The following is a 22,628-nucleotide window of genomic DNA, read 5'->3' as shown; positions in this document are numbered from 1 at the left end:
AAAGATGTCCCGGAGATCGTGTTTAATAACACAAACACTGTTGCTTTTTGAAGGCACGTCCAGGCAGATTGATCCTAGTAATGAGAAGCAGGTCGAAGGTCTCGTGGGGGGGTTGATTGTGGAAGAGTGCGTTGATGTGACGGCATTTTAACATTCTCTCGAGAGATTAAACCTCTGAACCAACTTTTTATGTGATAGTGTAGAAAACAAATTTATTAGCATGAGGAAGTTCTGCCAAATACCCAGACTGTCCCACTTCCTCAAAGCAAATCCGCCAATTCAACTTGACCGATTTGATCCCCTGCCCCCCATGAAACGCAAAAGCATTCCAATAACTTATTACACGTATAATAATCATGATAATAATAATAATAATAAATGCTAACACACTGAGCATGTGTGTGACGTGACCAAAGCAAATGGATTGGAGATTAGGGGGAGCATGACGTGTGTGGCGTGTCAGCCAGCAGGGGGCAATCGCAGCCTAGACTTTGCTATGTGATCAGAGACAGGGAGGGATTGGGGGGGGGAGGAGGTGTGCTTTCTGAAGGACGGGGATTGCGTCGATCTCACTCCGTGGCTCCCTCATGCACACACAACTAAAGGTGAGTGCGTCTGCATGCCTGTGTCCTTGAGGATAACCTCTTCACTCCCGAGTTCCTCAAATTGCGCAGTTTGTTCGTCCGAGCACATCAGGAGACATAATTTGAAGGGCACACATTGGGATTCTAATATATAGGGGGAATGTTGATAAGGAAATCACGAGGTTGGTTCTAGTGAGATGGGGGAGATGCACACAGGGAGGGGTAATCTGTGCATGCCGTGCGCTCACTTTGTTATGCTGTCCACGTTCTGTGCGCCTCGCACTGGCACGCAGAGAGAGGGAGAGTCTTTAACCCACCAGGGTCTCTGAAAAACGCCTGTCTTGGTCGGGTGGAGAGGCGCTTTGGGTCCATGGCGGCGAGTCCTGAGAGGTCACAGAGCTGCGGTCTCCCTCGCAACCTGAGCTGCGTGGCGACATTACTGGAGAGATGGCACCTACAGGAAGCGTCTGGAGATGCCGAGCTCGTTCGAGCCGCCGAAGGCAGTCCTTACATGCTCAACGGCTGTGCCAGCCCGCCAACCCTGGGTAACCAAGCTGCTCCACTCGGGAGACCGCCGGAATTCCTACTAGAAAGTCCACCGAGTGAGGGTGGAAGACCCCCACGCCGTGCCAAGTCTCTCCCACCCCCTTCACTGCGTGCCGCCGTTGGTGGCTGGACCACTCCAAACAGTCGCAAGCGCGTACGCTTTGCTGACTCCCTCGGTCTTGACCTGGCTGTGGTTCGGCACTACCGTCATCAGGATGAACCCGCTGTGCCGCGGAGAGTCCTGGCAGCTCTGAGGACACCGGGCGCAGACCCTTGGCGTGGAGTGAAACCAGGGGGTAAACCTTCAGCGCCTGAAGCGCGACTGCTGCAGCCAGAGTTTGAGGCACAAGGTCGTTCTGTGGATTTTCTCCACAAGGTGTCAGCTCAGAAGGTAAATGGTAGAACTATCTGAAGTCCCTGATGCACCTCCTCACCATTTATACCTGTATTGGTCTGGTGTTTAGTTGTAATAACCTTTTGATGAGGCATTTCTTTCATCTCAAACAATTTTAATGGTCTCCTTGGAGATGTTATTTGGAGCATGAGCAATTTTTCCTCGCACAAAGAAAGCCTTTTCCAGTTGGTTTTGCATGATGTCCCCTTTATAAGCAATTAACAATTAAAGTGGTTTCTCGAGACGGGTGTATGATGAGGTTTGTGGAAATCCCTTCCAGGAGTTCTGACTACCTGTGGCCAAAACTACCCACCTGGGTCAGCATGGATTCTGTTATTCCAATTCCCTTTAATGGGATGATGGTCGAACATGCAAGTCATGCATTCCTACACCCTCCGCCTTCCCCCTCCCACCCAAACTTCTTTAAACAGGTGTGCTTGGAGAGCATCGGGCAGAGTGCAATGGGCCTGCGAGGAGTTGTGAGGGTGCTCAATTTGGCCTTCGAGAAGGCCGTGTGGGTACGCCACTCGGCAGATGGCTGGTGTTCACATTCGGACATTCCCGCACGCTACCTTCCCGGCTCCAGCGATGGCAAAACTGACCAGTTTTCCTTTGAGCTCACCTGCCCAGCCAACATTCAACCCGGTGAGATGTTGCAGTTTGCCCTACGTTATTACGTGGGTGGCTTAGACTTTTGGGACAACAACAGTGGTCGCAACTACATTGTCCGCTGCCATCGTTTACGTCTCTCACCTCCTTCAGAAATTGATGATGCCTGGATCCATTTCATTTAGCGATGGAGAACGTTCTACCAGCCGATTTGCAATCGGTACCTCCGTGGTTCTGCTGAATGCCATATAGCGGGTATATTGTTGCCGGAAATAAAATTGTCGAGCGAATGAATGACAGGATACAATCAAGGTGTTCCAAAAAGGATACGAGTTGGTGGGATACATTGTGTTAGCTCGGCCGATGTGTGGACTGTTTCTAGAGGAAGCAAACACAGCAGAGAAGGAACGAGCTGAACTCGAATGGGTCTTTTGAATTTCCAAACTGCTATGACAAGCGCAATACCTCATACATTGATGAGGCAGAACATGATCGCGCTGCCAGTTTGACCGTGAAGGCACCTGCACTCGTACACAGTCTGTCTTGGTCCGGAAGAGCCGGTTGAAATACGAGGTGAGCTGCAAGGTATGAATGTGATGTCCTCTAGAGGTTTTTGTGAGGGTAAAGGAGAAAAGGTCAGTGGTATGGTAACTGCCTCTATCCTAATCACTTTCTTTCAAAAAAAAAAGAATAATCTTTAATCTGCGTGGGGTTATTGCATAAAATATTATTAATATAACTCATAAGTGTGACGTAGTAACAGAGTAATCGATTAATTTAACTGATCTTATACCCAACACATGATGAAACTTACTCAAGGCCATACACCTTTACCAGCAGAGGGACCGGTTGCCTTGGAAACGTCCACCGGATGGTAATCCGAAGCGGAAAACGAAAACTCATGTTGATTGAATCACGCGTACGTTGGTCGAGGCCAGTGTTTGAGCGACTACACCTTGTGCAAGCATCATTGTTCAATCTTGTGAGCACATTTGGCCTAACCATGCATACCCAACCTAGATTGGCATCAGCCATGATAGTTCAGAGGCAAACAACTGGAAGGCTGTGGCTCTAAAGAAAGAACCCTCCACACACACACACACTTCTCAGCTTCCATTCTGAATAAATTATTTTAAAACAAGTTTATTGGTTTTCCAAGTGGAAGAAAATCGAGTAAAACGTTTCTGAAGTTTCTGTCTGGAGACTCCAGATGGGAATGGAATTTCAGAATGATGCACTTGTATGCAATCTCCCATATCCCCACGAAGAGTTAATTTTACCCCACTAAGGGTTTATCTTTATCGAGATTATCTTGCATATCATTCTGCACTTTGTACAAAGTCGACAAACTTTTTATTGTATTATTATAAATGCGCATATTACCGATGCACTTTACAATGGAAAATTCTTCCTGTCGAGCGAAATGATTGCTAATCGTTCCCTTTCAGGTCGGGGTTGACCTTTTCTCTAAAATGCTCCGAGGAACCAAAACAGAGTACTTTCAGTAAAGTTTTGACTCAAACCCCAACAAGACTCAAAGGTAAACTTTTCGCCCAAACGGCTGTCAGCGCCATGGCCGCACTTGAGCGGCACCGTTACCCGTGGCGATACGAGGGTCCCTCCAAGCTGCTTGGGAGGATTGTGAACATGTGAACCCATATTCCCTCCCCTACAATCTGTCGTGCATTGCTCTGCTGTCTGGGAAAAACCATGGCATATTTGATTGAAAAAAATCTATAATTGTGACAATCGTTCGCTGCTCAAACGTGCACTAAATTATCAGCACTCCTGTGTCCCACAATAAAATAAAATTACAACTGAGATATAATCACAAGCCATGATCAATCCTTGTGTTAAGCACATCACCATCGAAATTCTGAGTGAATGTTTTGGACTCCGTTGGACGGGCATCGAGGCTCCATGATTGAACCGTGTGACGGTGTACTCGAGCCGAGTACAACACCTGGAATTTGTGGAAAGGGAGGTGGATCGATTAAAAAGGAGGGTGGTTGACGATTTTGCACCTGGTTTATTGCTAATGAGTAAAGAGGTAGTAAATACATTAATCCTTAATGTACTTTTATCCAAGTGTAACTGATGCTCTCGTTTACTCTCAATCCAATTGGGCCCATTTTAATCAGCCGACGTGGTATTCCATTATATCATCACACGGGTGACGTGAAGTTGTCCGACTGGTTGGTGAGTGTGGGATCACTCGATTGTTTTGCGAAGAATCTTTTTTAACCGGCGTTTAGCGACTGTAAACACCGAAATGAGGGCGAGCTTAGCACTAACATGTTACATGACCACAAAACGACCAGAACTCGCTTGTACGTTGCTGGGTAAGACGGCATTCCACAAACGCCATCGAGGCACCCGCTTGGCACGGCTTGTTGCGAACAGTGATCGGTTGTAGTCCATTTGTGATGTTGCCGTAAATCTAGAAAAGCTTTTTGCATTGTATCTCTGTGCCACACCTCCATCTTCACAAAAATGTGCTTCAGAGCTCGGCTTAATGGGCGCAAGTTGAGACAGTTTTAAAGCTCGTCCCAGCCATCGAGTGCTCGGTTAGGGATTCCACAAGTATCTGACTGGAAGCAGATACGTACGAGGTGGCAAGGATTCCAAGATGTACACAACATGTATGTGAAGCAAATACAGCATAGAACCTGAGTATCAGTGGGTGTAAATCAACTAGATAACCTGCTTCAAAGGCTTTTCTCAAAAGGAAATGCAGATCGATTTTTCGGGATGAGGTTGTGGAAGCTTTACATCAAAGTTAGGTGAACCATCAATCACCACAACTGCAACGGTGTATTATGAACGAGCAGCTGGTTAACCTAAAGGTGCCTTTCGTCACAGCTCGTACATCGGCGATGTCCATCGATAACCTTCAACCCCGAGGTCATGGCACATGGCCTAAAACGACGAAAGATCTGGGGTGGCAAAAGAAAGGGGTCCTTGGGAGGTTGATGTGGTGGTTTGTAGAATTAGCATGTGTTCACTACGCGTTCGCTCGTGACAAAACGAGTGTTGCTCAGAAGACGTGGTTAAAATGGTCTCCCATCTACCCCCATATTGGTTTAACCTCTTGCGTTTTGTGAATTCGCTCTTTCTTCCTGTGCCTTTATCACCGTTTAACCATGCACCTCAGCACCATCACTGCAAAATGCAAAGCGCACTTGGCTGTGTCTGTAACTGCTGTGTACATGGTGATGTCATGTTTAATAAAAAGATCCTTTAGCCTCTTCTTGGTCTTCTTGCACATGGCTCGACGAAGTGGGACTTAAATCGAAGAGCAGGTCTCGGTCAAATAACCGCACCGGTAGTGGATGTTTGGATCGCTTCAGTGCCCCCCCTCTGGATTTCCACACCTTGTACACGGTTCCAGTCAGAGTTTCCACAGTCTTGCACGACGGAGCTTTCCACGATTTTTTTCCCGTTTGTACAGGTGGCGAGCATTCTGAGCATGGGATGTGTGAATCCGATTTAACATAGGTCATCGTTTAAACAATCCGGCAACTTTTACATAAAGTTTAAACAAATTTGTTGGAAAATGTGAGTTAATGGCCACTCTCGACAGCATCTTGGAAAGATCATCAACAATTTGAACAATAAACCAAGACAACCCCCCCCCCCCCCCCCGCGCTCGAAGGCTCAAACAGAGAATTTGTTCACAAGGTCAAGACCAATAATGCAATGTAAACGACTTAAGGACATGGTCATTAAAATGATCCTTCTTTGACACCATCAGGTGGCAGCTCATTGACTTGGGAAGAATGCAAATTCTTCGCAAGTTTTGCATTCTACCAAGTTCCTCGAGAGTTTGTAATTGGGCACACACGCACACACCCACTTATCGATTCCCTCCCCTTTGCCTCAAGAGAAAAAAATATCTTCACCTCTGACTCCAAACCCAACAATGATTTAGTAATGAAGTACATTCAACCCAGACAATGGTTGTATTTGATGCATTTTTGAGTGTTTCACATTGGAGTAAACATAGTACTGTGCATCAAAAAGGCCAATTGAAGCACACGAGACCCCCAAAGTTGCTTTGAGTTATGGAACCCACAGGAAGAGTCGTTTCTGTAGAAGATAAGGCCAAGCTTACTGCCAAGCTCCAGCTAAGATCAACAGAATAAATGGACAGGCCCAGAACAGATTCTCACCAAACAGCTCAACAATGCATGCAGTGTGGAAGGGGTCTGTGGGGGAGCGGTGACGGTTGGAACTCAGGAAAGGTGTGTCGCATCATTTTAATAATTATCGTGTGAGTGGCCTCAAGGAGGTGAAACAAATGAGGGTCCACAAGTATATCAGAAATGTAACAAGATCATCAAGTATAATATGGTTACATGAGGCTGGTTGTCCCAGGCTACAAATGAGGCATGTGCCCCCCCCTCCCTCCCTTTGGAAAATGGGGAGGAGGAGACTGCCTCAAACCCCCACAAGTCAATGAGCTTAGATTTGCATTCTTCCCTTACACTAACATAGTCTACTGCCTAGTTGGCCGAGTGCCACCAGTTTCACACAAACCCCATCACTCACCGCTCCCAAATAACATGCAAATACAAAAACCCTCAAGGCTTCCCTGGTCCACGCTTCTGCCATCATAACTCTCCTTCGATAACAAGCTTCTTGGACGAGTACAAATGACCGATGACGACCTGAAAACACAAAACGAGGTGTGCGGGAAGAGAAAAGGTCATTTTCAGGTCACATGGCTGAGTAAGTAAGTCAGTGATGTCAAGATGGGTGGATTGTCAAACACTTCTTGCCTACTGGACGACTCACTGGGAATGGATGAGACGTTGACACAAACAACTTACGTCACCTGAGAGTGCATAATCCATGGAAGAAGTGTTCGTTATTAAAATTCCCTTTTAGTGTCTACCACACATGGGGGAGCTTGAAAAACTACAAGGACAGGCCTAGGTTTTGGACAAATCAGCACGAGCAGAGAGGAAGTCACAGAATAACGAGACAAGTGCTCAGACAGGAACAGACCAGGAATGACCGTGTTAGATGTTCATGTGGAACAACTCTGCCATCAATCCTTCAATACATTCAGACTCTGTTCAGATGTATTCTTTCAAGATGGTGGGGCAGCTCCTCAATCAAAGTTCATATGAAAGGCCAATTCATCATTTAAAAAAAAAAAATGTATATCACCATGTTTTTCATCATCTGTCAGGAACAGAGTCTATTATTTATTCAAAATAAGCAAGAAATGGCAAGAGACAGGTCCTTAGCCACCCCCCCCCAACCGCTTTTCCTCCCTCCATCCCCTTTATCTTTGTACATCCACTGACAGCCGGGAATGGCCCAGTCCCCTGCTACATTACTGGCTTGTCCTGCATGTACGGGGCCTCATGAAAGGAGGTATTGACGGACCAAAGAACACTGGACAAGTAGCGGAGGTAGAGTGGACAACATGACAGCAATTACGGTAAAAAGGCTGCCATGTGACAAAATGGAAAAGCTCAACTTGGATCTGTCACAGCTCCCTGGTGCACTTTACTTGAGCTAGTAGCAACATCGGCCTTGCGATGCTAAAGTTTGGGGGAAGGGAGGTGGGGAGTTTGATGGTTTGTGCATTCACACATTGTTACTCTCTGTACAAACCTTAAACTTGTAGTACAGTACCAGTCCCCATGTACAATTCACCGTATTGAAAATGACCTATTTAGCTGTGTTCCAGCACCTTGCTGCACCAATGTGGTACCTACAAAAATGTAATCGGTAACATTTCCAGATTCCCCTCTCAGTTATTTACAAGGAACTTTGACGCAGGAGGAGCCATTAAGGCCCACCAAAGCCTACATTGCCAACCGATGGTTGTTTGTCTGTGCCCTTATCCTTTATAAATGATGAGCGTTAAGCAAGAAAGAAACATGTCCAATTTTAAACTCTGGTAGTACGACTCATGCAGGGTTTGGAACCACCAGCCTTGCAGACTCAGAGTGGACGCTCTAACCATTACACCACCGAGTCTGGTACGGAGAGCAACACGAAATAGCTCACACAATCAGAAAATTATTAATGGCTCTCATAATGCACATAAATCGACCTGGAAAGTCCATGTGACGTGAGCTTGGAGAAACTTTGCACTCTCAGCGAGACCGTGCAGATGGCAGCACCCTAACGTGGGTGGTGTTCAGTTTGTGTGTTACATTAAAGCTACGAGGAACATCAATTATTCAAAGCATCCCCATCAATGAAAGGCTGTGACCAATTTGGATTCGTCTTGAGAGAGCAGTTGGCATGGCTCGAGTTTTAGGGATGGAGATTGGGTTAACGGCACCGTGTGAAGCCAAGGAACCAATGTCTGCCATTCATAAACTCCGCACCGGTAAAGCCATTCGCAGTTTCCGTCTCAAATTGCTCTTTTGCCTGGACAGCAACAAGAGAATTCAATGAATAGATAAAGCATTTGAACAATAACACGAAGGCCTAGGCATTTGTTTGCACAAAGATCAATTTGTACTTTTATTGATGGCAATGAACACCTTTAACCACCTGTTTCCCCCATTAATGTTCGCGCTGTTAATGAAAATGGCGGCGAGCGAGTTTGAGATCAGGAAGAGGGTGGAACGAGAATAATTAGGAAATTTCACGAGACAATCCATCCTGTTTAAATTTACAGGTGATTGACTGTTGCACAATGTGGTGATCAATATTTCTCACCTTTTTCTGACCAATTAATGAGCCTATTAAGGCATTGACCTGCACTGGCTATGTGCACGTCCTCAAGAATTTACACTCAAGGCTTCACTTCCAATGAGGTGAGCATGCCCAAAGTTACAGAACACCTTGAAAAGGTAAAGTAAACATCACGTTTGTGACATACTTGATGTAAACTTGGTTACGCGAATAAAATGAAATCAAGGTTTGGGTGACATTTGAAGAAACTTTAACGTTTTCTGGATTCTAACCAAGACGACCCCGCATGCGACGTTTCTCTCCGTTCCAAGCGAATGTACAATCTCTTCGTTTTCCTATTCATCCGATGTTCCAAATATGAAATAAATCGTGTGTCCATACAAACCAAACCATGCACGTCACATGGCCAGTCACATCAGCAACTGGAAGGGCATTCAGAAGATCGCATACCTCCGCCATGCAATGCCTGATCCGTGAGAACATATCCGGCCTCATACGTTTTTGAAATATCATGCTATATATCGTTTTTTAGCCCAATCTCTCAATGATGAAGAATCACTTTTAAAATTCTCGTAGGCGGATCCGGATCTTCACCAAAATCTAATCAGTTCGTCCTTGTCACACACCCAACCGCTCTACCAAATTTGATCTGAATCCGTCCAGAACTTTTTGAGATATCCTGCACACAAACAAACAAACGAGAAAAAGATGGCGTGCAGAGCACGATACTTGCAAAATCCACCCCCCTCGGCAAAGGTTGCTATGGATACATCAAATTGTCCATTTCATTAAGATTAAAATTCACAATCTTAATCAAAGTTCAGGTCAATCAGGTGAAAATTGATTCTTTTTCAGATTGAAATTGACAATCTCAAAGAAAGCTCAGGTCAATTGGATGAAAACGGAATATTTTTCAGATTGAAATCGATGATTTTATGTGTTTGACCTTTGACCTCAAAAATAGTTGTTTTCCTAATTCAGGGGCTCGACTTTGAAATTTCCATTTAACTTCCAAGTCAATAGGATGTAAATTGACGATTTTTCAGTTGAAAATGGATTTTTGACATTTGTCCTTGAGTTGACCTTTGACCTATTGATCTCAAATACTTGGTTTCCCAATTCAGTGAGGAAATATGCAAATCCTGTTCAACTCTAAAGTTGAAATTTAGAAATTTGACCTCAAAATCAAGAGGCTTCTCAGTTGAGACTACCTCTGCAGCTTGGTAAAGTTTCATGACGATCAGCAGACAGACAGACAGACTAACAAAATTGATTGACCAACATACTTGAAAAAAATCTTTGATTGTGCAAGTAAACAAACAGACGGACGGGGGTAAAAACATCACCTCCGCCACCGAAGGTGGAAGGAGGTTATGATATTTTTACCCCGTGCACGTGAAGCGAAAAAAGCGGGGTTAAGCAATTGGTTCATGTCTGCCTGTCTGTCTTCTCAGTTTATGATCGAGGAACAGCTTATTTAAATTGAATGTTATATTTTGAACACAAATTGAAACATTAATAGAAAGACGAGTCTTCCGTTTTACCATACTTTGGTTCTGAATTCGTCCAGATCGCTCGTCACGCAAAGAGGAGTGAGATAATATTTTTTACTCTGTCAACTTGGTCGTCAAATGAAATTGAAAATCATTCCAAACAGGAAACTTGCTGTTTTTAAGGATGTCATAAAGGACACAAACAACAGGCACGAATAACTCATGCAACTTGCTAAATAAGGTGGCGTAATAGACACTGGGTAAAAAGGTGGGGAAACCCGGAATTTATTTATGTATATGCCTTTAAACCTTTATTTAAATTGAATTATACACTTGAGGACTGCGTAACACAAATAGCCTTCATCATACTTCCAAAAAAAAACATGCAATGCATCGATATATAGCATGAGAGGGCGTGGCATGTGGGAGTGTACATAATCGAGTGAAGAAGAGAAGTTAATGGGGATTTAATCACCTAATTAAGTAACAATTAACCATTAACACAATAACCCCATCAAACAATCCAACTTCATAATCACTATCAACTCGTCTTTATCGTCGCCATCGCATTATTGAATCAATTTTATCATCATTTTTATTAAAGGTAAGTTTCATGATCTTAATAACTTAACAAAATGAGTAATAACAATAGGACCACTGGACGTGTGGCTTATCTGGGTCCTGGCCTAATGTGTTGTAACCCAAATATGGAAGCATTCTGACTGGTGCATCTGGAGAAGAAGATTTTTGAAGGGATTTACCAAGTCTGCCATTTTGACCGACCTAAAAGTCACGTGATGGGAACGAGCTTTGCGATCCCTGTTACCAGTCATGAACGGAATGTTCCTGTCAAATTTCATCCGGATAAGTCGAAATAGGAGATGGAAGGACGATGACAATACCTCATCTGAAACTCCAATTCCAGATAAGCTAATAATACTTTATTGTATATTCTTAATAACCCTTTTATTCATGAAAATACGCCCCCCCCCCCACAAGTTTGCACATTTGTGGTTCATGGGGATTTTCAAGAACGTAACCCTCGCGAACGGCAAAGCCCTCCTGTATACACCTGAACACTGCTCAGGGTATCATATTCTATGAACACTAGTTATTTATATCGAGAGATGAGGTGTTTGATGCAAAATAATACATGATCGAGTGCTTAAGTCACATAATATTATGATCCTAAGTCACATATCATGTATTATGTGCTTAAGTCACATAATACATGATCCTAAGTCACATTTGGCACGGCGGCCGTAGGGTCCACAAAATCTACGGCCACCAGCAATTATAGGGCGGCCGCAGTATTTCCACGGTCACACAATGTAGCAGTCACATATATTTTTATTTTTCGGGAAGCCGCACGGGGTATTTAGAAATCGTGGAGATGGAAAACGTGGGGGTGCCGTACGGTCTTTGATTTGATGTCGCACGGTGACCTTAGGGCGTCCCTGCGGCGGCCATAGAAATTTCAAGGCAGATGCAAGGTAGCTTCAAGGTGCCCACAAGGCGACCGCAGGGGGGCCCTAAGGCAAACGTGCGGCCGGACGGACGGTAACGAGTGGGTATATATATAACAGTTCTTTTTTTACTGAAATAAAAATATAACAGTTCGGAATATACCAGTATATACTATAACTATAATATATATATATATATATATATATATATATATATATATATATATATATATATATATATATTATAACTGAATATACCAGTTCTGAGTATAGGCAAACACCTATACTCCGATCTCCAGCGGTAGTGCAAGGTGGACGCACGGTCGACGCAGACTGCCACGGAGACCTACGTAGGACGCACGGTGGGCGTAGGGGAACCGTGCGTCGACCCTGCGTTGCCCGCAGGTAGTCACACAGACCGCAAGGCCACCGTACGTTGAACACAGGGATGCCTTAGGACTACCCTATGGCGACCGTGGAAATAGTGCGGCCGCCGTAATTTTTTGGGGGTTGGCAAAATTCATTTTTCATTGATAAGAGCCTACGGCAGCCGCACGAATAATGCAAGCCCACCGTACACCCTACGTACGGTCGACGTGGAACACATCTACGTCACAACTTGGCTTGTTGAATTGCTACGGCCAACGTAGAAATGAAAAAAGTTATAACTCCGCGCTATAATTCCACGGCGACCCCTACGGCCTGTAAAAGTTAGCCATACGGCGTAGGGCCACCGTGAGGCCACCTCAGAAATTCTGCGGCCACCGCACATTTCTGTCAATTCAGGGGGGGGGGGTACAGCCGCCGTATCCTCGCCGTAGAGCAAATGTGACTTAGGCCTAAACAACCAACAGGAGGCTTGGCCAGCAAGTGGAAGTGGCAAACAAGGCTGCAGAGTACAAACGTCATGAGATGACCGACCACCGGAAGACTACGTTACCGACGAAGGCAGAGTTCCACAAATGGGAGAAAAACGATTAAATCTTGTGCATGGCGGCCTGTCACCTCATCAACAGCATGATAGACAAGGAGTGGCGGTGAAAGAGTGCTGGAGATCCAGTGGGGCTAGAGAGGGTTACAGTGCGAGACTAGATGACAGAAGGTAAACTGCAAGAGAAGCCACCCACCTGTCCACATCGATAATGGACACGTGTGCCTCGGTGTCAGGCACACTGAGGGTAAATAGTCAGCAAAGTGTTTGTGTCAAATATTTAAGAGCATCAGTTTTCAGAGTATTTGGATAGAAGAGGGTGAGGAAAGGGCATTGTGTCTCTCCCAGAGGAAGAAGTTAATGGGGTTCCGAAGAGGAAAAGATAATCCAGCTGGCCAGAGAGTGGAACCCTCCAGAGACAATTTCAAACATCCTCGCCACCCCAAAGTCAATTGTGAGGAGTGCCATCATGAAGTGCAAGACACAAGGAAATTAGACACAGGTGGAGGCCATTCAGCCCATCATTCCTGCGCCACTTCAACACCACACTCATTTATCAACACAAGATCAAAAGAAGAAAATTCAAATTTTTTTTTTTTTAACGAAAGTGTTTTTTGTGGGTTTTTTTGTAGTCTTTGTATTTTTCCCCAGGGGAGAGGACATGGGCTTGGGTAAAAAAAACACACATCAACCACACAACACCCCTTGACGAGGCCCTCACTAACAACACTCCGTACACATGCACACAGTCACCCATCAATGCTCAAGCGTTCCTTATGTCACTACTCAACCACCCCGGTCTCCTTCTGCCTCGAGTTTTACACTTCATTGAAATGTACTTACTCTGCACTCTACACATTTGGTCCTTGAAGGTTTCCCATTTCTCTGATGCTGATTGTCCTGTTATTAGAGTCTCGCAATCTACGTCACCCAACTCTCTCCTCATACCCTCAAAGTTTGCCTTCCTGAAATCTAATGATGACCGAAAACATGGCCTTACTTACCTTACTTTATAAAGAGTAAAACTCTTTTACTCTTTATAAAGAGTAAAACATGGCCTTACCCTACTATCCTGAACTCTAACCCGAAACAGAATCTTTGCACACACAATGTTATAGTCACTTTCTCCTAAATGCTCCCCGACCTCCACCTACTCCACCATATTGGGATCGTTACTTAAAAGGAGGTCTAACACTGCACTACCCCCCCCCCCCCCCGTGGGCTTATCGACAAAGTGGGTTAAATATCAATCCTGGACTAAAACTAGGAAATCCTCATCCGCTCTGCCCTTTCCCTGTTCCTGGACCCAATCTATCCCTGGCAAGTTAAAATCCCCCATAATCAATACTCTTCCCTTACCATATGCCCTTTTGAATTCTTCACGTACTCCTCCTTCCACCTTCCTCCTCTTCTTTCATACCAGGAGCTTTATAAAAGCATCCTACCAGTATCTTACTGTTTTTACAATCTCTAATCTCAACCCGTACAGAATCCTCTATATTAACATCACCCCTTTCTCTTGATACAATTCTGTCCTTTACTCAGATTGTTACTCCTCCTCCTCCTCCTCCTCCTCCTCCTCCTCCTATTCTCTCCTTCCTATCACACCGATACACCTTGTAGCCTTCTAATCCTGTCCTCCAGTTACTCTCCTCCATAAACCATGTCTCACTCACTGCAACTATATCATACTCCTCGCTATCCACTTTGGCTTCAAGCTCTTCCATCTTAATATTTAAACTTCTGGCATTGGTATAGATTAAAGAATATATTTAACTTTTCCCTTCCTGAAATTCTACTTTCTTTCCTGGCCGAACACATCACAATTACATAATCAGTTCCTTCCTTAATACCTTCTCCACCATCCACTGACCTAAAAAAGCCTCAATTCCTTCCTCAATTCCCACTGCAAACCTTGCCGCCCCCTTTCTATTTAACACACGGCCATCATTCTGGAAACACTCCCTTCGTCCCCTAAATGATTCCCACTGATTCTTAAATGTAAAACCTTCCTCCCAACACCATTCTTCCAGCCATTGCTCTGCTCATAATTTCTATATTGTTTCCTAATCTTGGGAGAATCCCAGAAAACAAGACCTCACAACCCTTTGCTTTCATCCACTTACCTAATATCCTGTATCTGTTTTTTAACCTCTGAGTAAACTTTCCCTCCATCATTTGCTCCGAGGTGTACCACAACAAACTTCTTCCTGCCATGACCCGACACAATATCGTTTACCCTTCCTTCAATGTCCCTAACTCCCTTCAAAACGACACAGAATTCTATGTCTACAATCCTTCCTGCAGAATGAAGAATCTACATATTTAATTATGTCATCACCCACAAAAATTGTCTCCCTCTCAAACCTCATTTCTACCAATCTCTATTGCTGCACCTTCACCACTGCCTGCACCTGCTGCACCACCACCACCACCACTTCCAATATCCTCAGCAACATCACTCCACAACAGTAACCAACTATTATCTACAAATGTCTCACATTATGCTACTTGCTACAAGACCAGAAGCAAAATGCAAAACACTAATCGATCAGAACATTGAAGATAATCTCCAAAAAAAAAAGTGGGAACCTGGGAAGTTTGAACAGCAATAAAGGGACCAACAAGAACAAAAATAAAATTGAGATAACTCGAGAATGCACAGTGTGAGGAATGGCAGATAATCCAATTAATAAAAACTGATTAAATGGAAGTGTAAGGGCCCAGGGTGTGACGAGAGCACGTAGAGGTCAAACAAGATATTACATCAAGGCTTTTTATTGTCAATAAAATGGTGTCCCACAACTTTTGGGAGGAAAGGGTGTGGTCACCCAAAATTGGATTGTGGTTCACGTATGGCGACGCCGAGGTAGCAGCGATGATCACAGAATCGATTCAGAATTTTTTGTAAGCCTGTCATTTGTTTCGTCACGAAATTAAGCTTTTGGGGCAATGCTAAGGTTTGTCACGTGGACAATTCGTACATGCTGCCAAAGCGATCCTGCCCTATTGAGGTCATTATGGATAAAATTTTAAACTCAACAAACAACAATGCAAGGGAAATGGAAATTGGAAATAATCAACTGTATGTTGTGAATGGGAAGTGAGTGTGTGAACGGTCTATATTTGAGGTGTTTGTCTAAGAGGAAGGGATTTGGAAGTGGGGGAGGTAAGGGGTTGGAATTCAAGGGCGATATTGGAGATGCCTTTCGAAGAGGAAGGGATTTGGAATGGGGTGGAGGATGGGCTGGGGAGGGGAGGGGTCCGAATTCACAAGCAAGCAATAACATGCACAATCAAGATTACACCTCAGGGATGACAGGGAAGGGCAGCGAGGCAGCAACCCCAAGTATTACACAGTACAGTTTGGAGGTGTTAAGGGTTATACATTGTAACACCGTTATAAAACTCAAAATGCCATAGACCTCAAGAGGTGTCGCTCGAGCAAAATGCCATCGACCTCGAGAGGTGTCCCTCGAGCAAAATGCCATCGACCTCGAGAGGTGTCCCTCGAGCAAAATGCCATCGACCTCGAGAGGTGTCCCTCGAGCAAAATGCCATCGACCTCGAGAGGTGTCCCTCGAGCAAAATGCCATCGACCTCGAGAGGTGTCCCTCGAGCAAAATGCCATCGACCTCGAGAGGTGTCCCTCGAGCAAAATGCCATCGACCTCGAGAGGTGTCCCTCGAGCAAAATGCAATCGACCTCGAGAGGTGTCCCTCGAGCAAAATGCCATCGACCTCGAGAGGTGTCCCTCGAGCAAAATGCCATCGACCTCGAGAGGTGTCCCTCGAGCAAAATGCCATCGACCTCGAGAGGTGTCCCTCGAGCAAAATGCCATCGACCTCGAGAGGTGTCCCTCGAGCAAAATGCCATCGAACTCGAGAGGTGCCCCTCGAGCAAAATGCCATCGACCGAGAGGCTCCCAATAATCCTAATTGGATCACACTCCCATTCCAGTGTTAATACCAAGCCGGGTTTGGTTCTGTTTAAATGACCTTGGTACATATCACACAGCACATTAGAGGCCATGAAAATAGATGCAGTGTGAAGGATCGTGGGGTTAGTATGGAAACCTCCGAACACAGAAAGATAAAAGTTTTTCTCAAGGGTGTATTTATAGTGCCTTCAGAAAGTATTCACACCCCTCGACTTTTTTCACATTTTGTTGTGCTCCAGACTATATTTAAAATGGATTAAATTTTTAAAAATTTATTATCACAGCTTAACACAAAATACCCCATAATGACAAAGTGAAAACATGTTTCGAGAAATTTTTACAAATCAATTTAAAAGGAAAATCTGAAATGTCTTGCATCAATAAGTATTCAACCCCTTTGCTACGACACTCCAAATTGAACTCAGGTGCAGCCAATTTCCTATGATCATCTTTGAGATGTCTCCACAACTTGATTGGAGTCCACCTGTGGCCGATTCAATTGATTGGACATGATTTAGAAAGAAACACACCTTTCTATTTAAGGTTTTACAGTTGACAATGCATGACAGAGCAGAAACTCCATCATGAAGTCCAAGAAACTGTCCATAGAACTCTGAAATAGAATTGTGATGAGGGATAGATCGGGGGAAGGGTATAAAACAATTTTGAGTGTGTTGAAAGTTCCTAAGAGCACAGTGACCTCCAGCTTTAGGAAATGGAAAGAATATGGAACGACCCAGACTCTTCCTAGAGCTAGCCGTCTGACCAAACTGAGCAACCAGGCAAGAAGGACCTTGGTCAGGGAGGTGACCAAAAACCCAATGACCACTCTGACAGAACTACAAAGTTCTGTGGCTGAGATGGGAGAACCTGCTGGAAGGACAACAGTGTCTGCAGCTATTCACAAATCGAGGCTTTGTGGGAGAGTGGCCAGATGGAAGCCACTCATGAGAAAAAGGCACATAATAGCACACTTAGAGTTTGCAAAAAGGTACGTGAAAGACAGAGGATGAGGCAAAAGATTCTGTGGTCTGATTAGACGAAAATTTAACTCTTCGGCCTGAATGCACAGTGCTATGTCTGGTAGAAACAGAGCACAGCTCATCACTCATCGAACACCATCCCTAATGTGAAGCGTTGTGGGTGGTAGCATCATGCTATGGGGATGCTTTTCAGCCGCAGGAACTGGGAGACTTGTAAGGACAGAGGGAACAATGAATCAAGCCAAATACAGGCAAATCCTCGAGGAGAACCTGCTTCAGAGTGTAAAAGACCTTAGACTGTGGAGAAGATTTACATTCCAACAGGACAATGACCCAAAGCATACAGCCAAAGCAACACTGGAATGGCTTCAGAACAAGAACGTGAAAGTCCTTGAGTGGCCCAGTCAAAGCCCAGACTATAATCCCGTTGAGAATCTGTGGAAAGACTTGAAGATTGCTGTTCACCGACGCTCCCAATCCAACTTGACAGAGCTTGAGAAAATCTGCAAGGAGGAATGGGAAAAAAAATCCCCAAATCCAGATGGGCAAAGCTGACACAGACGTACGCAAGAAGACTCGAAGTTGTAATCGCTGCCAAAGTATTGACTCGGGGGGGGGGGGGGTTGAATACTTATTGACACAAAACATTTCAGATTTTCACTTTTGATTGATTTGCAAAAAAACTTCTAAAAACGTTTTCATCTTGTCATTATGGGGTGTTTTGTGTCGAGCTGTGATTAATTTTTTTTAATTTTATCCATTTTAAATTCAGGCTGTAACACAACAAAATGTGAAAAAAGTCAAGGGGTGTGAATACTTTCTGAAGGTAATGTTTGTGTTATGTATGCAGAGAGAAGGGTAACTAACTAAATGGAGAGAATTTAAATTGAGAAATGGAACAAAAGGATAAGAGAGAGGAAGGAAGGGAAGGTAAAGTAAGGTGGGATGAGTGGAGAAAGGAGTTTGGGAGGAGATAGAACGAGTGGCAGGCAGCAGCCTCTTTACTCTCTACAGACCTGGATAAAATCACAAGTTGGTCAAACACTTGGAACATGTCTTTCAATCCTGACAAATCTCGCACCCTCACCATGTCTCTCGGAAAAGAGAATCTTGGTAACTCCCCGCCCCCCCCCCCACCCACAACTTTCATCTGCAGCCTGATGAAGCACTGCTCTCCCCTCGGTTTCACGCTGTGGACACCAAAGCATTCAGGATCATTGGTATCTCCCACGATGAAGCTGAGTCTTTGAGTCTCTCACCCTCTCACGAGAAGCAGGTCTGTGGTCTTTCTGTCCTCTACAGTCTCCTCTCCAGCCTCGCCACCCTCTGCTTTGTCTTTGATCTCCCCCCCCCCCCCCCCCCATATTTCTGCAGGGCGCTCAAGGTCTGCCAGCAACCACCTTCTGGTGAAACTACCAAAATAAAGAATCACTGTTCACCTTCACTCATTCATTCATTCCTCCTTTTTCCCCACCTCTGGAACAAATTCCCACACTCTTCAAAACAGCTGTTCACCACCATCTCATATCTTCCCCATCCAAAACCATGATCTTTTATACCCCCGTCAATCCACCCCATAACCACCTCCTTCATATTCCCTGCTTTCCTTCCTGAAAGTCACTGTGGTGTCCATCTTGTTTACCCCCTGTACCCCACCCCATCCCTCTCCCTTCCACAGGTCTCCTCAGTCCTCATGTCTCTGTTCCCTACCATGTTGTGCTTCCCTCTCCTGCCACTCGTCTCTTGCTCCCTTTTTTATACATTCTGTGTGTTCGCTCTTGTACGAGCCTCGACATTGCATTCAAAAAAAATATTTAAAAACCAAGAGGAAAGGAAGGAGCAAGTACACAGTATACCTTGTTTGACAGTGGAGGGGAGAAGGGGGGAAATAAAGAAATCCACCATCCTTACGTATATTATCAACATATCTCCTATAATGATACTTGGAAAGATAAAACGTAAATGTTGAGATTTAATCTGTAAATACGTTTGAAAGGCTGCGCCTCCACGCTGCTTCCAAAACGTTTCAACAATCACTCAATCATCGACAGATCCATGTGACCAGCAATCTTCGCAATTTCATAAACAATTAGGTGAAACAAAAATTATGATTTGTCGGGATCACGATAAATGGAGACGTCTCTACCGCCCTCCCCCCCCCCACCTTTCCCGAAACATGCAATTTCCAACACACAAATCTATGACTGCAGTATCTGTTAGTTACTAGAAGTGTGATATTAAGTTGGTGATGTGCGGTTCCTGCTTATGGCATTCATAACCATCTATTTATTATGTACATAGATATCACAGAATGCAATCATGTTCCTCAACTGATGATTTACTGTGGTTTTATATTTTAACTAGATGACCTGTGGACCCGTTGGGTTCCCGTTGTGACAGTGGTTGATAAAAAAATCATTTCAAAAAAACAAAAATATGAAAGCTCCAGCGAACTATACCGCTGAGGTTGTTTGCAATGATCAAATAATCCCGAAGAGTACCTGACTGCATTGGGAATTGATTTTTTAATATTTTTTTTCGTTGCCCGATTTTAACGAAACTTGATATTGTGCGTCAATGTGAAAAAAAAGAAAAAAAAAAAAACAGAGAAAAGAAAGTCGAAGAAATTATTGTGCGTAATCTTCTAAACACAATTTTATATATTAACTAGTATGTGCCCATATGTGCGTGCCCGTACGTGCAAAAAAAACGAAAAAAAAAAAAAAAAAAAAACAACTTTAAAATCGCTTGCCAGAAACAAACACACAGGCCGTTCCTTCGCTCTCACGTGCCCGTACGTGCGTGACCATATGTGCAAACCAAAAATTTTTAAAAAAAATAAAACTTTCAAACAACACACAGGCCGTTCCTTCGCTGTCGTGAACAACGACTGGACTGGGAAATTGTGTTTAAGAAAATCAAGAAAGAAATCGAGAAAGTACAGAAATCAAGAAAGAAAGAATACAGTAAGTCGATAAATCGAGAAAAAAAAAAATCCAGAAACAATACAATAAGTTGTCACTATCCGGAAGTCCGGAAGTCCGGAAGTCAAGTCCTCACTGTCCGGAAGTTCGCATATCGCAGTTACGATTATTCACAATTTAGTTTTAATGGCCAATTATACAATTAGTGCCAACGAATTTTGCCTTTTCCCAATGTCATCGCAAGGAAAAACACAAAGAGAAGATAAGAGAGAAAAAAATAAAAATAAAAACGTACATGCAAAAAAAAAACCCCAAAAAACTTTCAAACAACCACACAGGCCGTTCCTTCGCTCTCGTAAACGACGACTGGATTGGGCCATTGTGTTTATCTATAAATGCGCATAAGAAATCGAGAAATTATTAGAATACAGTAAGTCATCACTATCCGGAAGTGGTGCGTGCCCGTACGGAATGTTCCCATCCATTCCACGAATTATCGCTTGCATTGAAATAACAACTGCTGTGATACTTACACACACAGAGTTAATTGAAATCAAAATTAAAATCAAGTTTACCTCCCTGTCTTTGCTTGCCATGACATTCGCTGCCATTGACCATTGCCACTCCTACGCCACGGTAACTAAGGCACCGATCCCCATCGTAACCGGCACGGCACATGACGTCATCGCTGGCCGGCCGCGCACCGGCCTACACAGCGACGTGTCCTTTCATTGGTTGGTAAGTAAATGGCCAGAACTTGGGAAGCACTTGTCCGATTAATATCAAACCTTGAAAAGGCTCATCCACAGGGCCCCAGCAATATACCTGGCAAGTTTCAATTAGATCGGACCAGTGGTCTTCGAGAAACAGCGGTCACACACACACACACACACACACACACACACACACACACACACACACACACACACACACACACACACACACACACACACACACACACACACACACACACACAGCTGGAATTGAACACGGAAGTATTACATCAAAATGGCGATGTTTATTTTATGCTTAAAAAGAAATCGTTCTTTGTCTATACTAAATGTTTGAGATTTTAAAAAAAATCATTTCAAGAAAAAAAAAGAAAAGATAGTTCCAGCGAACTATACCGCTGAGGTTGTTTGCATAGATCAAATTCTCCCCAAGAGTACTTGACTGAATCAGGAATTGATTTTTTAATAATTTTTTTCGTTGCCCGATTCTAACGAAACTTGATACTTCACACCAGAGGCGATTGGTGAGTGAGGTGGCACTAAAAATTTTGCGCTATCATGTACCGTTTTGGCTGTATTTCAGGAACATACAAACATACATATATTCAAGATGAGAGTTTTAGAAATATATGGATAACAATCCATGAAGTGTTCCTCCTGCCTGGCCTCCATTCCTGCTGTACGAGTGGTTGAGTTTTCACGATCAATGTCCTTAAGGTACATTATTGGGTAAAAGCGACGAGCGCTTAGTAAAACAACGTACGGTGCATCATAACCAGCTGCTCGGTGATACATCTGACTGGCACACCGTGTGAGCATGTAACCCTTGGTCAGCTTCATGCCCTTTGATGAGATATCAAGACTTGAGGCCTGTAACCCTGGTTTGGGGCGTCAAACCCAGCTGGCGGCCGTGGCCAGTTGATTCGCTCATTCTCAGACTGGTCGGTATGGCTACAACAACATCATATAATTTTAAGGATCGCTGTAAATGAAGTTAATTTCACAACAACCTAGATTCAACTTCATTTAAATTGTAAACCTCAAAACATAGTTCCCTCACCTAAAGTAACGACCTTAATCTGTAAGCAATCAATCGATTTCCCAACTGCAAGGATCATCAGCTGGGCACTGTTCTTCCTCGAGGTTTCAATCCTCCCAACCCAGGTCAGAAGTTCTTCAAACGGTGGAACCACAACCTCGGTCACGGATTGACATCCGTAGATTACCTACATCAGTCAATCCACAACCTCAGTTGCATCCAATGAAACTTTACTCGCTGAAGGATTTAATGCAATAATTATCACATTGTTACAACTCCCATCACACATTCCATCATATAATATGATAACATATTAAATCTT

General features: G+C 44.0%; 2 protein-coding genes across 4 annotated transcripts in view; one reads left to right on the top strand and one right to left on the bottom strand.

Moving 5' to 3' along the window:
- The first annotated feature begins 460 nt into the window (after nt 1-460).
- LOC147024027 (protein phosphatase 1 regulatory subunit 3E-like) lies at nt 461-5,377 on the top strand. 3 transcript variants are annotated; one of them, XR_015060505.1, is made up of 3 exons: nt 461-1,521; nt 1,956-2,706; nt 2,971-5,377. XR_015060505.1 is itself a non-coding variant. In XM_085890160.1 (3 exons), the coding sequence occupies exons 2-3, from the start codon at nt 955-957 to the stop codon at nt 2,316-2,318; spliced, it is 930 nt and encodes a 309-aa protein (XP_085746286.1). In that variant the 5' UTR covers nt 510-605; nt 878-954; the 3' UTR covers nt 2,319-5,377. The 3 variants fall into 3 exon arrangements, 2 of the variants coding, with proteins under 2 accessions (XP_085746285.1, XP_085746286.1); XM_085890160.1 differs by having other exon boundaries at nt 510-605; nt 878-1,521; nt 1,956-5,377; XM_085890159.1 differs by having other exon boundaries at nt 1,956-5,377.
- Nucleotides 5,378-6,373: 996 nt separating this feature from the next.
- Nucleotides 6,374-22,628, bottom strand: part of LYRM4 (LYR motif containing 4) — a 28,948-nt gene continuing 12,693 nt past the window's right edge. Inside the window, exon 3 of the mRNA XM_085890166.1 lies at nt 6,374-6,803. Within this exon, the coding sequence (XP_085746292.1) occupies nt 6,747-6,803 (57 nt within the window). The 3' untranslated portion in view covers nt 6,374-6,746. The remainder of the gene's footprint in view (nt 6,804-22,628) is intronic.

The sequence above is a fragment of the Eptatretus burgeri genome, chromosome 7 (assembly GCF_056783735.1).
Source record: "Eptatretus burgeri isolate ZD-2024b chromosome 7, Ebu_testis_v1, whole genome shotgun sequence".
Taxonomy (NCBI): domain Eukaryota; kingdom Metazoa; phylum Chordata; class Myxini; order Myxiniformes; family Myxinidae; genus Eptatretus; species Eptatretus burgeri.
Note: the sequence above shows the minus strand (reverse complement) of the source record. Positions and strands in the feature narration are given on the sequence as shown.

Excerpts from the sequence above, each read along its gene's own strand:
- LOC147024027 (XM_085890159.1), top strand. The coding sequence starts at position 955 with ATGGCGGCGAGTCCTGAGAGGTCACAGAGCTGCGGTCTCCCTCGCAAC. Across the intron at positions 1,522-1,955 it reads ACAAGGTGTCAGCTCAGAAG|GTGTGCTTGGAGAGCATCGG; the intron begins GTAAATGGTAGA and ends TTCTTTAAACAG.